Source organism: Lepus europaeus, chromosome 20, assembly GCF_033115175.1.
Source record: "Lepus europaeus isolate LE1 chromosome 20, mLepTim1.pri, whole genome shotgun sequence".
Taxonomy (NCBI): Eukaryota; Metazoa; Chordata; class Mammalia; order Lagomorpha; family Leporidae; genus Lepus; species Lepus europaeus.
The window spans coordinates 25694312-25710039 of record NC_084846.1 but is presented as its reverse complement, the minus strand read 5'-3'; the positions used below and the strand labels follow the sequence as shown (position 1 = coordinate 25710039).

The 15728-nt window shown below is 46.9% G+C and overlaps 1 protein-coding gene across 1 annotated transcript in view; it reads right to left on the bottom strand.

Annotated features, from left to right (window-relative positions):
* The window catches only part of DNAH11 (dynein axonemal heavy chain 11), a 367765-nt gene that overhangs the window by 338021 nt on the left and 14016 nt on the right, over positions 1 to 15728 (bottom strand). Inside the window, 3 exon segments of the mRNA XM_062178539.1 lie at positions 2727 to 2894; positions 4654 to 4887; positions 12223 to 12434. Of these exon segments, the coding sequence (XP_062034523.1) occupies positions 2727 to 2894; positions 4654 to 4887; positions 12223 to 12434 (614 nt within the window).

The window sequence follows — 15728 nt, the reverse complement described above, 5'->3', positions numbered from 1 at the left end:
AATTTATTTTATTTATCTGAAAGACACAGTTAGAGAGAGAGGTAAAGCTAGGTCTTCCATATGCTGCTTCATGCCAAACAGCTGCAACGGCCAAAACTGGGCCAGGCTGAAGCCAGGAGCCTCCTCTGGGTCTCCCACACATGGGTGCAGGGGTCTAAGGACTTGGGCCATCTTCCACTGCTTTCCCAGGCACATTAGCAGAGAGCTGGATCAGAAGTGGAGCAGCCAGGACTCGAACTGGCCTCCATATGGGATGCTGGCACCACAGGCTGGGGCTTTAACCCACTATGCCACAGTACCGGCCCCATAAATAAATCTTTAAAAGAAATAAACTCTAGCACATACTATTACATGGATGAACATGAAGCCATTATGCTAAGCAAAAATAAGCAATCATAAAAAGAAATTGTAGGAACACAGCTAAAAAGCATCAAATCAACAGCTCATTGAGCAAACACATGTAATTGCACTATTTTGAGGCAAAAATGACAACCAACATACTCCAAAAAAAGCAAAATCTTCTTCAACACGATAAGCTAATACCAATTAAGTCAACTTTGAGTTACTTTATGTTTTTGTTTTTTTTTTTTTGACAGGCAGAGTGGATAGTGAGAGAGAGAGACAGAGAGAAAGGTCTTCCTTTTGCCGTTGGTTCACCCTCCAATGGCCGCCGCGGTAGCGCGCTGCGGCCGGCGCACCGCGCTGTTCCGATGGCAGGAGCCAGGTGCTTCTCCTGGTCTCCCATGGGGTGCAGAGCCCAAGCACTTGGGCCATCCTCCACTGCACTCCCTGGCCACAGCAGAGAGCTGGCCTGGAAGAGGGGCAACCGGGACAGGATCGGTGCCCCGACCAGGACTAGAACCCGGTGTGCCGGCGCCGCAAGGCGGAGGATTAGCCTGTTGAGCCACGGCGCCGGCCTGAGTTACTTTATGTTTTAACTGCCAGGAACAACCAAAGTGAAGGAGCTTCTGGATTCTACTCTAAGGCAAGATATTCAGATGGGAAGGAAAGAACTCCAAGGGAAACTGACTGATGTGGCCAAGACAGGCCAGGCCAGCAGAGGTAAGTCTTGCCTGCCTTTGTCCCAAACCAGAACCGGCCTCCAACACCCAAGGCCAATCAGGCATCTGTCAAGAGCTTGTGAATGTCCTATTCCTGCACTCGTGTGATTGTGCAGTTAACACAGGAGTAATTTAGAACCTGTGGCACTGCCAAGGCAGCGACCTGGAATAAACCTGGCCGAGGCCCCCAGCCCTGGCACTCGCCGAAGCCACCAGGTTGTCATGGTTGTGATGCCATCAAGACTCCCACTGCTCCAGGGTCCCTGGGGGCCTTGTCTCACACTCTCCAGCTGGTCGCTCAGGTGGGCCGGTCACCGCTGCCCTGCAGTAGCACCTAGCATGCACACACGCCAGAGAAAGCCTCTGGGGTTGCTGTCAGAATATCGTCCCCTTGGGCCTGTTTTTCCACAGGGCACTGTTGGCTTAGCAGGGAGTCACTCGCCAAGGCAATGTTCTCCTATCATTAACTCCCCCTTCTTAATTCCAACTCAGAGGGACTGTGCTTGCTAACTATATCCTTATAGAGCTAATACACTGCATTTCCAAGAATGGATTATCTGGCCAACATTAAATACAATAGTGACTACATCCACATTCCCTATAAAACAATGAGGACAAAAGCTAAATCTGCCTTTTTTCTTTTTCTTTCTTTCTTTTTTTTTAACTCAGCAGTCACTGTCCTTGGCCAACCATTACAAATGAAGCTTTTTTGGTCCTCAAGCCACGGGGACCTCATAGGTAGCTCCCTGATCTGTAACTTGTGGAAGTGACATAGAACATAGAAGAAGTAGCTTCCATCTGCAAGTTTCCTCTAATTACTTGAGGCTGGATGATAAACAGCTCTGAAGAGTAACAAAAATCCCGAGTGACACACATGTTAGTAGTAGATGCAATGAATGGGGTGGAACTAAACTTTCAAATAAACCCCCAAAGTATCCAGTGGATCAGGCAAAGGTTAAAGTAAAACCAGTAACTCACGTGGACATCAGATAATCAGATCCAATTAGAGTTACTGTGCACAGTTCCTTTCCCACACACAGCACAAGGCTCAAATCCAGACCGAGTGCCACAGTTATGTTAGATGCCATTCCAGGAGATCTTGCAAAGGTGGGGAACGCCCGGCCCACGGGCCATAAAAGGCCTGCAAACTCATGTGGTCAGGCCCTGCCAAAGCCACCGCAGGCAGGACTCAACATTCAGTCTACAGCAGGCTGATTCTTATGCTGGTCATTTTGCGTGGCCTGCGAATGATGTTACAAATATCCAAATGGCCCTTGGCAGAAAAAAGGTTTCCCAGTCCTGGCGCAATGGTTAAGACGCCCACCTCCCACCATTGCAGGGTCTGGGTTCAATGGTTCGCTCCGGATCCCTGATCCAGTTTCCTGCTAATGCAGAGCCTGTAAGAGGCAAGTGATGACTCAAGCAGTCGGGTCCCTGCCACCCACACAGGAGACACCAAACAGTTCTAAAGTGAAAATGAAAGGCCTGAGTTCTGACCCTTGATCTCCCACTATGCAGCTAAGAGACGCCACCCAAGTCATCTCACCTTGTGCAGTCCTTGAGCGGCTGGGCTGAGTGGTACCTATTATCACCGTGACCTATCTAACTTTTCCCCTTTAAAATTGTAGGATCCCATGGAACAAGAATGCAAAGGTACAGTATTACCATGTTCTCGCAATCAGATGGGTCGTAAGTGCTCCGCTTGAAGACTTGACAGAGCTCCAGAAATTCTTCGCTCATCTCGCGGATCTGTTCATTTAGAATTGTTCCTTTGGAGCCACCAAATTCCAATCTTTCCAGCTTTTCAAATTCCAGCATGCTCACAAATACGTCCTTTGTGAAAACACAGCACAGAGTAAAGACCTTTTGACCACCATGAGCAAGAGAACAGCATTTTCAAGCACTGGAAATTGGCATCAACGGGCACCTGCCTGTCCCAAAATAAATATCAATGATTTAACAGCAGTAATCACTAATTGAAAAACAATCACACTCCCATTTTCATATTTACTTAATTATTTCAAAGTACAGGCAACTCCTAATTCACAATAACGAGACGTGCAACTCTTGTAATTTTATATCCTCTTTATCCTGAGTCAGGTCCCCAGGGAAGGTCCCAAATTCGTATTTCCAACCACCCACACTCTGCAGTGAGTCAGCTCATTATTGCAAGGAAGCTCAAGACACTTATGAAAGAGACACACAAACTGTCTCATCAGACAGTTGGCATTCCGATGCTTTAAGATGCATGCAAGCTGACTGTGACAATTTTCAAGGCAGGAAGCTCAGATTCTGAATGGAATTCAACAAAGTTCACACCGAGGATAAAGCCCAAAATTGTCAGAAAGAATTTTACAAAGAAAGTAAAAGGCAGTGTCATCATTTGAAACCTTTTCGGAAGACCTTAAGATAGTACATTCTATGCTAGTGTGTGCTGTGGGTTCATTTAATTTTTTGGGTGTTTGGGAATTTTGAAAAATTTATATAGAATATGTATTTCCCATATTTCCATGTTTTTATGAGTAGTTTTGTGTTTTCATAGCATAGCACTTGATTACACTCTAAAAGATAGTGCAGTACTCTTTTAAAGATTTATTTATATATTTGAAAGTCAGAGTTGGGGGGGGGGGAAGGAGGGAGAGAAAGGGGAGAAAGAGGAGGAAAGAATGGGACGGGGTTGGGGGGAGAATCTTCTATCTGCTGGTTCACTCCCCAGATGGCTGTAATGGGGTCTCCCACATAGGTGGCAGGGACCCAAACACTTGGGCAATCTTCTGCTGCTTTTCCACGCCATCAGCAAGGAGCCGGATCAGATGTGGAGCTGCTGAGACATGAACCAGCATCCCTATGGGATGCCAGCATCGCAGACATAGACTTACCTGCTATGCCACAAAGCCAGTACATCATCAATTGGGTTTTTAGGTACAGAATCTCAAAGTTACCTGTGGGTTTATTTGTTGTTGTTGTTTTTTAAGATTTATTGATTTAATTGAGAGGCAGAGTTAGAGAGAGAGAGAGAGGGAGGGAGAGACAGAGAGATCTTCCATCCACCGGTTCACTCCCCAAATGGCTGAAACAGCTGGAGCTAGACCGTTCTGAAGTCATGAGCCTGGACGCAGGGGCTAAGCACTTGGACCATCCTTTGTGGTTTTCCCAGGCACATTAGCAGAGAGCTGGATTGGAAGTGGAGCCGTGGAGGACTTGAGCTGGCATCCATGTGGGATGCTGGTGCCACAGGCAGAGGCCTAACCTACTATGCCATAGCACCAGCCCAGTGTATTTCATGTTTTCTCGTAAATACACAAGGGAATAAGGTGACTCATTTAAAGGGAATTAATTTACATCTTCCTGATTCACAACTTTTTTCCAAGGAGATTGTCTTATACTCAGCGTAGCAGAAATAAAAATGAATTTAAAGAGCTGCCCAATTAGAGCCTTTCAAACTGTCCTTACAGGGTTGCCCTGGTGACCTGCTCACAACATCCCTAAGAAGGGAGGCCTCCTACCACCCACCGTGACCCAGCAATCACAGGAAAAGCTGAGGACTTCAGGGACCCACCCACTGCATACGTAACAGTCAACAAATGAATACCTCTACTTTCATTAAACGGTCCAGGAACTTGTCAAATCTGCAGAACACCAGGTGAGTCTGGAAATCCCAGGGTCTCAGCTCCTCCTTTCCAGGAACACAGCTTGCCAATCCTTCTCTACAGCTGAGAAAAGAATTTTTGCAAGTCTTCAAGATGCGAATGGCCACCTGTACCTTCTCCAGCGAGTCCTCAGCTTCTCCCCTTAGAAGCTCCTCCGGTGAAAGGTAAGCTCTGGCCTGGGATTGAACGAGTGGAAAGGTGATCAACACTCTTGTTAGCAGGGGTTTTCTGTGCCAGCTGTTTCAATGAATCATTTTTTACAGTAATGTCTACAGTTGGAGTAGCAATGCAGAGAGACAGAAAACATAGGGGTGGGCATCGGCACAGGGGTTAAGACACAACTTGGGATGTCTGCATCCTGCATCAGAGTGCTTGGACTCACGTCCCTGCTGTTTTTGATCCCAGGTTCCTGCTAGGCAGCAGGTGATGGTCAAACCATTGGATCCCTACCAACCTCATGGGGGACTAAATAGAGTTCCAAGCTCCTGGCTTTCTCTGACCCAATCCCAGCTATGGCTGGGATGTGGAAGAGTGATCCAGTAGCTTGAAAACACTCATATTCTCCCCTCCCCCTTTTCAAATAAAACTTAAAAAAAAAAAAATACAACAAATTCCAGAATTCAGACACTTGAGTTTCAATGACTATTGTAAGCTAGAGTAAACATACAGGAAAACACTGGGCTTCAACATTCTAGCAATGACAAGGTTTGCAAGAATATTCTGGATAATCATTTTTCCACACATGCCAGCAGGAGAAACCTATCAGAACATATATTTTTTAAGATTTATTTATTTGAAAGTCAGAGTTACACAGAGAGAAGAGAGGCAGAGAGAGAGAGAGGTCTTCCATCCACTGGTTCACTCCCCAATTGGCAGCAATAATCGGAGCTGTGCTGATCCGAAGCCAGAAGCCAAGAGCTTCTTCCAGGTCTCCCATGTGGGTGCAGGGGCCCAAGGACTTGGGCCATCTTCTACTGCTTCCCCAGGCCATAGCAGAGAGCTGGATCGGAAGTGGAACAGCCGGTTCTTGAACTGGCTCCCACATGGGATGCCGGTGCTTCAGGCCAGGGCATTAACACGCTGCACCACAGCGCCAGCCCCTGAACACTTACTGTTAAGACATGGTCACTTTCACAGGTGGTACAAGGTCCCTTGCAAAGAAGAACTGATAAGGCAAGGCAACAACTGGAAATGCTTCAGGTTGGCCAACTTTTCTTCTAGAGGTTTGACAGCTTTTGGGGACACATAACCTATCTGAGAGGTTCCACATGAGATATTTATGGAAGAGGAAAAGAAAGGAGAGCAGAGGATTAGCAGATCCATGGAGCAGTGGTCACATGAATATAGAGATCATCATCTAGGTCCTGTCCAATTCTTCACACATCACTCTTGTTGCAAACATTCGGACTTCCTTCTCTAGGCACATCAAGAACATATACAACCTTTAAAACTTTTTAAAAGTGTATTTCGAAGTAAGAGAGAGAGAGAGAGAGAAAGAAACAAAGAGTGATCTTCCATTCACTGGTGTACTCTCCAAACACCCGTAACAGCCAGGGATTGTCCAGGCCAAAGCCAGGAGCCCAGAACTCCACTGGGTTTCTCCCATGGGTGGAGCCCAAGTTGTTGAGCCATCATCTGCTGCCTCTTAGGTTATGTCGCAGGATAAGCCCCCGGGACCTAATCACCTACATTTAAAGGAACTTCCTGCCACAGCTACACTCTTGTTCATTGCTGTGCTGGCCCTCAGACAGAGGAGATAATCACTGCCAATCCCCTGTCTGCTCACACAGCCCACTGGAGAGTAAGAACTCCTAACACCAGGCCATAGCACTCAATAGCCTCTAGGCTATTAATCTATTCATTTTCTCTAGGCTATTAATCTCCTAATCTATTAGGAGACTCGGTCTATAGCCTTGCATCAGGTAGCAAAGTGCACAAGGATGAAAGCATCATTAGAGGGGAGAGACATGACTGTGACCCAGGGACAGGCCACTAACTGCCCATGGGACTTAGCTAAGTTGTCTCAGAGGAGTGGACGGAGATGAATTAAACCTCAAGCTTCCACGTTAGCTCATAAGCTCTGAATTCTATTCTGCCTCCTGTAATCTCTGAGCATACCCAACCCAGCCTGTTAGCTCATACTTACTGGTATCAGCAGAAACAAACGAAATACTCACCGAGTTTAGGGAAAAACTGGTCCAACTTTGGAAGTCTAATAAACTCAAATACTGCTAAACAATTTATCAGTAAGCCAGTTCGCTACCATTAACCAATTTATCAATGCTATTATCATCAGCTGATGTCTGCCACCCAGCTCCTTTCCCCTGTTCTTTGTCACGTGCTTTCATGGACTCTTCCTTTCGCTCCACCACGACATCTGTTCTCCAAGCTTGACTGCTGAGGCTTACACTCTTCCTCACCCAGGATCTTGTGGAGGACATAACCACGTGAGAGAAACCAAGTTTTGGGTTGCAGGCTTAGAAGGAATGATACGGCCAGTGCCGTGGCTCACTTGGCTAATCCTCCGCCTGTGGCGCTGGCACCCCGGGTTCTAGTCCCAGTCGAGGCGCTGGATTTTGTCCCGGTTGCTCCTCTTCCAGTCCAGCTCTCTGCTGTGGCCCAGGAGGGCAGTGGAGGATGGCCCAAGTGCTTGGTTCCATGAACCCGCATGCGAGACCAGGAGGAAGCACCCGGCTCCTGCCTTCGGATGGGTGCAGTGTGCCGGCCGTAGCAGCCATTGGGGGAGTGAACCAACAGAAGGAAGACCTTTCTCTCTCTCTCTCTCTCACTGTCTATAACTCTTTCGGTCTCTCTCTCTCTCACTGTCTAACACTGCCTGTCAAAAAAAAAAAAAAAAAAAAAACAGAAGGAATGATACAAGAGCGACTGGTGTCGTGGTGCAGCAGGTGAACCTGCCACTCGCATTACCGGCATCCCATGTTGGAGCGCCGCTGTGGGTCCCAGCTGCTCTGCCTCCTGTCCAGCTTCCTGCTGGTGCACCTGGGAAGGCAGCAGCAGATGGCCCCAGCACCTGGGCCCCTGTCATCTGTGGAAGACTCAGATGGAGTTCCTGGCTCCTGGATTTAGGTTAGCTTAGCCCCAGCCATGGTGCTATTTGAGGAGTGAACCAGCGAATGTAAGAGCTCTCCCTTTCTCTCTGCCAGTCTGCCTTCCAAATAAATGAGAGAAAGAACGTAAGAAAGAAAGGAAAGAAAGGAAAGGAAGGAAGGAAACAAACATGGTAGGAGGAAAGCACGTGCTTTTAGAGTGACAAAGGGTTTCTGACTCTGATGGAATCCAAGTCATAGGGCCATGTCAGTAATGAAAATCATGCAGATCAGAAACAGCAGCCAACGGTGAAGTCCATGGTCACCTGGACAGCACCTGACCCACCTGAAGCCACAGCAACCTCTGCCAGTAGGGATGGCACAGCCAGGGTGGTGAGGCCTCTGACATTTCAATGAAGGCTGGAATGCAGGAATTTAAATGAAACCTACCTAACGTGAGCATTAGCAATTCAGTTTTTTGTTTTGTTTTGTTTTGTTTTTTGACAGGCAGAGTGGACAGTGAGAGAGAGAGAGACAGAGAGAAAGGTCTTCCTTTTTCCGTTGGTTCACCCTCCAATGGCCGCTGCGGCCGGTGCACTGCGGCCGGTGCACCGCGCTGATCCGAAGCCAGGAACCAGGTGCTTCTGCTGGTCTCCCATGGGGTGCAGGGCCCAAGGTCTTGGGCCATCCTCCACTACACTCCCTGGCCACAGCAGAGAGCTGGCCTGGAAGAGGGGCAACCAGGACAGAATCCAGCGCCCTGACTCGGACTAGAACCCAGGGTGCCGGCACCACAGGCGGAGGATTATCCTAGTGAGCCACGGCGCTGGCCAGCAATTCAGTTTTAAAATTAAAAACATCACACAGGGGTCGGCGCTGTGGCATAGTGGGTAAAGCTGCTGCTTGCAGTACCAGCATCCCATAAAGGCGCCGGTTTGAGTCCCAGCTGTTCCACTTCTGATCCAGCTCCCTGCTATGGCCTGGGAAAGCAGTAGAAGATGGCCCAAGTCCTTGGGGCCTTGCACCTCTGTGGAAGACCCAGAAGAAGCTCCTGGCTTCAGCTAGGCCCAGCCACGGCCGTTGCAGTCACTTGGGGAGTGAATCAGTAGATGGACTATCTACCTCTGTCTCTGTCTCTGTCTCTCTCTCTTGCCTCTACCTCTCTGCAACTCTGCCTTTCAAATAAATAATAAATTTTTTTAAAAAATGCAAAATAAAAAATTCCTTTGAGCTATGGGCCAAATGCAGCTGATAGAAGACCAACTTCTGACCTCTGATTTATAGCACAGGTTTCATATTTTCAATAAAACACTGAGATGAATTCATACATCCCAAGCATGAGAAACCTCCGTGAGAGCACACTAGTATCAAAATGCATAGGATGTATGATCGCACACATCATTCAAGGCACGGTACCACTAACTACCCAATAAATGAGCCCAGATTGCTAAGAAACGGCAATGCACAAAGCTGGCCGATAAAACTTCTCCCACAGAGACAACAACAATGTAACTGATGTCATTGTTATGGACAAGAACCTGTGAATAAGCTGTAAATATTGCTTTAGAGCCCGAAAAAGACTGTGCTCTTTGATCCACAGCAGGATTTTACCCTAAGTCAGTTATCGATATTAAGGAGAATGACTTCTACATATTTTTTCTGCAAGTTGTTTATAAAAAACGAGGCTGGACACCACCTAAGTATAGCAATAACAAAGCCACTTTTCAAGAGGCATCTAAACAAGTATGCATGATAAAGTGCAACAATTTAAGTTTTGGGGGAAAAGGAAACAATTTTAAATATTCCATTTTTGGGGAAGACAGGACTTGAAGACTATTACCATAATTACAAATGTTACACAATGACGGTATTTTACAATTCCCATTAGCACCTCATGTATTATGCTACGATTAGAAATAAAAGCTACTATTTTTAAAATAGGGAGCACAGCATGATGGATAAGAACGCCATCACTTCTTGTCCAGTGGCCGGGGCAAAGTTATTTATCTTTTCTGGGCTTCAATTTTTAAAACACGAAATGAAGCGCCACGGTCCCTCTGTCGTAATCTCGCGATGAGGATTTAACTGTGGAATTTCTGTCGAGTGCTTCGAAGAGTTCCTGGCAACAGAGTCAGCCCTAGACACAAGTGTTTCATGAAATCAGTATGTAAAATAAATGAAATTGTGGGGAGAAGGCAGAGTTTGGCTTTTTCAGGGAATCCGGTTATCAAGTCTGGCTCCTTGTCAATCTGACTGCTAGTGTGTTGGGGCAGTGCAGGACAGCCACCTGGGCAATCCAGGAAATCAGAGCACTGGAACCCTTGGACAGAAGCCAGAACTAAGGAAAGAGAGATGCTATGTTGTTCCCTCGGGAGCGTGCTCCACTGCAACTGTTACACATGCTGAAGCCAGCAATAACGGGTTTATAGGCTCAAAGGCAGCCTAGCCCACAGGCAGGAGTACATATGGGGCTTTGAAGGGACACAGTGGGCTTGTTCTCCAAGTGAGGCGAGGGTCTCTAAAGAAGCCCCTTGAGAGAAGCGGTGGTCAGAGTTGGTCCCCGGAGAGGGATCCACACCATCAGGGCCCAGAGCACTTGCTTAAGTAAAGCAAAACTCAATCTGCACACCAGAAGAACAGAAAGAAACCAGAGGAGACGGTGATCAGATAGGGCAAGGAGTTGGCCTGTTATTCACGGCCTATCAATAGCTCCAACTATTCCCGGATATGATGACAAGAACAGAGAGAGGAATTTGGCCTGTTTTTATTGCCTATCAATAGCTCCAACTATTCATGGAAATGATGACAAGAAGGGAGGAAGGAACTGACCTGTTATTATCTCCTACCAACAGCTGCAACTAGCTTGTAACAACAGTTTCGGCAAGAGAGCCAAAAATAACTTGAACTGGGCTTGTTCAACACCGGGCATGCCACACTCCCTGGGTCCTCACAGAGGCCAAGGACTGGCTGCTGCCCCACTCACAGATGAACCCACTGAGGCTCAGAAAGGTCATTTCACTTCTCTGCAGTGGCTCAGTTGGACCTGAACCCAGACGGGGTTGGATCCAAAGCCCTTAGCACATGCACATGCCACACCCCCTCTCCCCTTCCTCACAGCTCAGTCTCACATTCTGCAAACTCTGGACCTGCTGCGCAGCCTGGCTTTCCCCCTACATCCCAGGGAAACTGAGCAAATGAGATCATCTTGCAAGTCCCAGCTAATTCTTCTGACAAAGGATCTAAATTGTGTCCCCTGCTAAATTCACTCCCAGTATGAAGGTTCCTGGATATAGGCATTGCATGGGAGGCAATGCAGGTTAAATGGGACTAACCCAACCATGCTGGTCAGACTCCCAAGCTCCAGAACTCTGAGGGAGCAGAGTGCTAAGGCACCCAGTCCATACTATCCTGTGATGGTAGGCTAGGAAGAATTATAAATGAGATTTTTAGGGCCAACGTTGTGGCGTAACGGGTTAAGCTGTTGCCTGTGACTCTAGCATCCTATACTGGTGCCAGTTGGAGTGAGTCCCAGTTCCTCCACTTCTGATCCAGCTCCCTGCTAATGTGCCTGGGTAAAAAAGCAGAAGAGGGCCCAAATTTTTGGGCCCCTGCACCCATGTGGGAGACCCGGATGAAGTTCCTGGCTCCTGGCTTTAGCCTGGCCCAGCCCCAGTCATTGTAGCAGATGGATGATCTCTATCTCTCCTCCTCTCTCTGAAACTCTACATTTAATATTTAAAATAGGGATGTTTAAAGTTCAACAGTAGGGGTGGCATTTGGTTTAGCAGTTGTGATACCCACGTTCCACCCCGGAGTGCCTGGGTCTGATTCCCAGCTCCGATTCTGAAGCCAGCCTCCTGCTAATGCAGATCCTGGGAGGCAGTAGGAATAATTCAAGCCACTGGGTACCTGTCACCCACGTGGGAGACCTGGATTGAGTTCCCAGCTCTTGGCTTCAGTGCCAGCCTAGCCATGGGCATCTGGGGAGTGAACTAGCAGAAGGGAGATCTGTCTGCCTTCGTCTTGGAGAAGAAAAAACAAAAACAAAAAATCAACAATGAGTCAGAATCCTTCCAGTACAACTGCATGATTTCTTTTTGAAAATACTTCTTGGCCAGTTTCTTTCAACTTCCTTAATTTTCCAAAAGTTCCCCCATAAGCCATCGGAAAGGCAACCAAAGGTACTGTGTGTAATCTATCTGGTACCGGATGCTGCCTTGAGTCTCTCAGAAGAAAGGTGAGATACCAAACAGACAGCAACAATTTGTCCTTTGACTGTGACATTTCTAGTGCTCCCTTGTCATTTAGGATAAAAAAGTAATCCAGCCTTTGTTAGCCTTCTGTGAACAAAGAAAAAAAAATCGTGTTCTGACCATAAAATGGCATAATTTACTCTCCATCCGTCTAATAAAACCTACCACTGGGCAGTGATTCTTATGGTCCTTATATTTTCAGGTTTCATACCTGGTCAATGAAGAGATTACAAAACTCTTGCAATAAAACGATCACCCGAGCTGGGGTATTGTAGAACTTGGAGTGACTCCAGATCAGACGGATGGTGTGAAATAACGGGGCGATCAGTCTGTGGGTCTGCGGCAACTCCGTCTCCTGCAGGCTCTGGATGTGTCTCTTCAGAGGGCTCAGATAAATCTCCACGTCTTGGGCTTCGAGGAGGGCTGGAAGCAAAGCAGATCATGGTCAACGTCAAGTGCACCCTTTCTGCTACATTCACTTCATAAGTTCAGGAGAGCCAGGCGCAAGAGCACGCTGTACCTCCCTTCCCACGACTCTTCCTGTGATCCACACAGGGGCATCGTGGGTGGGTTTATTTGCTGCTTATCTGCAACTCAGGGAAAAATGGGGCCAGTGACTCATGTAGCATCTAAAAACCGTGCCTGGAGACCCATGGGGAAAACACCCTTGGAATCAAAAGAGATTTATGCCACACCATGGAAACCATAGACGTGCAGCATCTCTACGGCATGTTGTCACATTGTGACTTGCACCGCAAGCCTTGTTGCTACAATGTTAATTCCTCCTTGAGATCTGGGATGAGCCACACTGAATTGTTTACTGTCTCCATCCAATTTCTGGTGGGAGAGGCTCAGGCAACAACTAGGGACAAATTTTATCCTTTTAATATATTAATAATGATATTAGGGGCCGGTGCTCTGGCGTAGTGGGTAAAGCAACCACCTGCAGTGCCAGCATCCCATGTGGGCACCGGTTTGAGTCCCAGCTGCTCCACTTCTGATCCAGCTCTCTACTGTGGCCTGGAAAAGCAGTAGAGAATATGGCCCAAGTCCTTGGGCCACTGCACCCACGTGGGAGATCCAGAAGAAGCTCCTGGCTTCGGATCAGCTCAGCTCCAGCCATTGCAGCCAACTGGGGAGTGAACCGGCAGATAGAAGATTTCTTTCTTTCTCTCTGCCTCTCCTTCTCTGTGTAACTTTGACTTTCAAATGAATAAATCAATCCTTAAAAAAAAATAATGCCATAACTACTGACACTATGAAAGATGGTGACAAAAACATTTTGGACCTAGACAGAGATGATGGCTGCCTGTCACAGATATGCTACACAACATGGAACTATGTACTTCAAAATGGTTAATGGCAAGCTATGTGAATTCTGCCTCCATTTTTAACAATGGTTGAGCAAGATCAGAGTAAGGAATTTCACCATGCTATAGATACGAAAAAAATATTTAGCTATTACTAATGACCATTTAATTGCATCCGGATTTCTTCTGCATACAAGCTGGTCCTTTCAAGGTACTCTAGATGGGTCTACACCAGACTCCACTCTGCTTCTCAGACTACAGCTCACCTTGCTCCACTGAGAACAAACTTGATTTACTAAGGGGGAGAATGAAGTCAACACTTATTTCCCGGTATTGTCCCCAAAGACTTGTGTAAACACAACAAGACTCTGCTGGTATTGTAGCACAGTAAGTGAAGCCACTGCCTATGATGCCGGCATCCCATGTGAGCATCAGTTTCAAGTCCCAGGTGCTTTGCTTCTGATCTTGCTAATGTGTCTGGGAAAGCAGTAGAGGATGACCTGAGTGCCTGGGTCCCTGTCACCATGTAGGAAACCCAGATGGAGTTCTATGCTCCTCCATTTGGGGAGTGAACCAGCTGATGGAAGATCTCTCTCTCTGTAACTCTACCTTTCAAATATATAAATATTTACTTAAAATTTAAAATAAAGACAACAAAAACATCACTGCTTTGAGTGCTGCCAATTGAACCAGGAGTCAGGGACCCCCACCTACTGCCCACCCATCAACAGAGCTCTGAGGACAAAGAGAGGGCCCAGGAGCTGTTTTTCCCTGACAGGTCTAACCTGTGTTTTAAAGCTAATGTATCTTTCTCAGTACTAATTTCAACATGAAATAATTGCATCTGACAGGTGAGAGGTACTGGTGATCTCACAGAATCTCAAATACATTTCTGAGGGGGGTTCTGCAGCTCTAACAGAACACAGGCTTGAGCCACTAGTGCAATGGCCAACTGTTTTCTTGTGCTCATAACGGTCTTTGGAACCCTGGCTTTGGTTCCCATAGAATCTTTATCCATAGACAGTGTTCACCTTACACAAACAGCAACGGCAATAGCTTCTGTTTACCGAGGGCAAACCCACTGGGTGCCAAGTGCTTTCGGCTGTGCCTGTGGTGTCTTTAATCCTGTGATTAGATTTGGTGCCCTGGAGACATTTTTGGATTGGCACACAGGAATAGGGAGAGTGGCCCTTCCCAACAATGAGGTATCCGGCTCAAAATGTTGACAGCGACAAGATGAGGTTATGAAGCCATGTGGCAATTCTGCAAGGAAGGTGTTAATTTGCCAGTTTGGGCAATGCTTAATCAGAGGCTTAGCAAAATTCAGATGCTCAACTAGTAGGGTTGGGACGAGAAATCAGATCACAAAGATCTCCCTTGTCTTATGCCCTCTCTTCAAATAGAATTCATGGAGAAAAGCCCAGAGATAAATGAAAACATTGTCAACATGAATTTTAAGTATTTCCTAACCTTCCAAATTTCACATAGGACAAAATGAAAGGGAATTTTTTGTTAGAAACAAGCAACAATGAGCCATTTGTCAATATTAGTTTTTATCAATGAAAGATAAATTCATCATTTAAGTGTAATCATTTAAAACTTCAGTATAGGGGTCGGTGCTGTGGCATAGAAGATTAAGTCTCTGCCTGCAGTGCTGGTTCGAGTCCCAGGGCTTCACTTCCAATTCAACTCCCTGCTAATCTGCCTGGGAAAGCAGCAGAGGATGGCCCCAGTACTTGGGCCCTATACCCACACGGGAAACTCAGATGAAGCTCCTGGCTTTGGCCTGGGCCAGCACCAGCTGTTGTGGCCACTTAGGGAGTGAAACAGCAGATGGAAGATCTCTCTGTCTCATTCTCTCTCTGCATCTCTTTCCAAAATTTAAAAAACAACAACAACAACGAAACTTCAGTATCACGTAGCATTGCTGTTTTAGGGTGGGACTGAAACTAGACGGTGAAAAGACAAAGAGAGGGAAGAGAGTTAACTCGATACTTTTTTCAAAATTTCTGCTTCTTAACAACAGGCTCATGTTACCTACTTGAAATTCAAGAAAACAAGCGACCCTCCACTGTGCATGTTTAACCTCCACCACTGTGTTGGTGATGACCTTGAGCTAAGTCAATTTTGGAGACCAAACACACCCAGAGATCCCAACTGGTCACTAGCTGGACTAATCATAGACCAGCTACTGACTGGCAAGTTTTTAAGAAATTTAAAATTTATTTGAAAGGGAGGGATGGAGGGAGAACGAGCACATTTATACGCACCAGTTTACTCCCTAAATGCCTGCAGCACCGGTGGCTGGGCCCCGCGGGTACAGAGCCAGGAGCTCCATGCAGGCGCAGGGTGGCAGGAACCCACGCACTTGAGCCACCATCTGTCACCTCCCAGGCTGCACATCAGC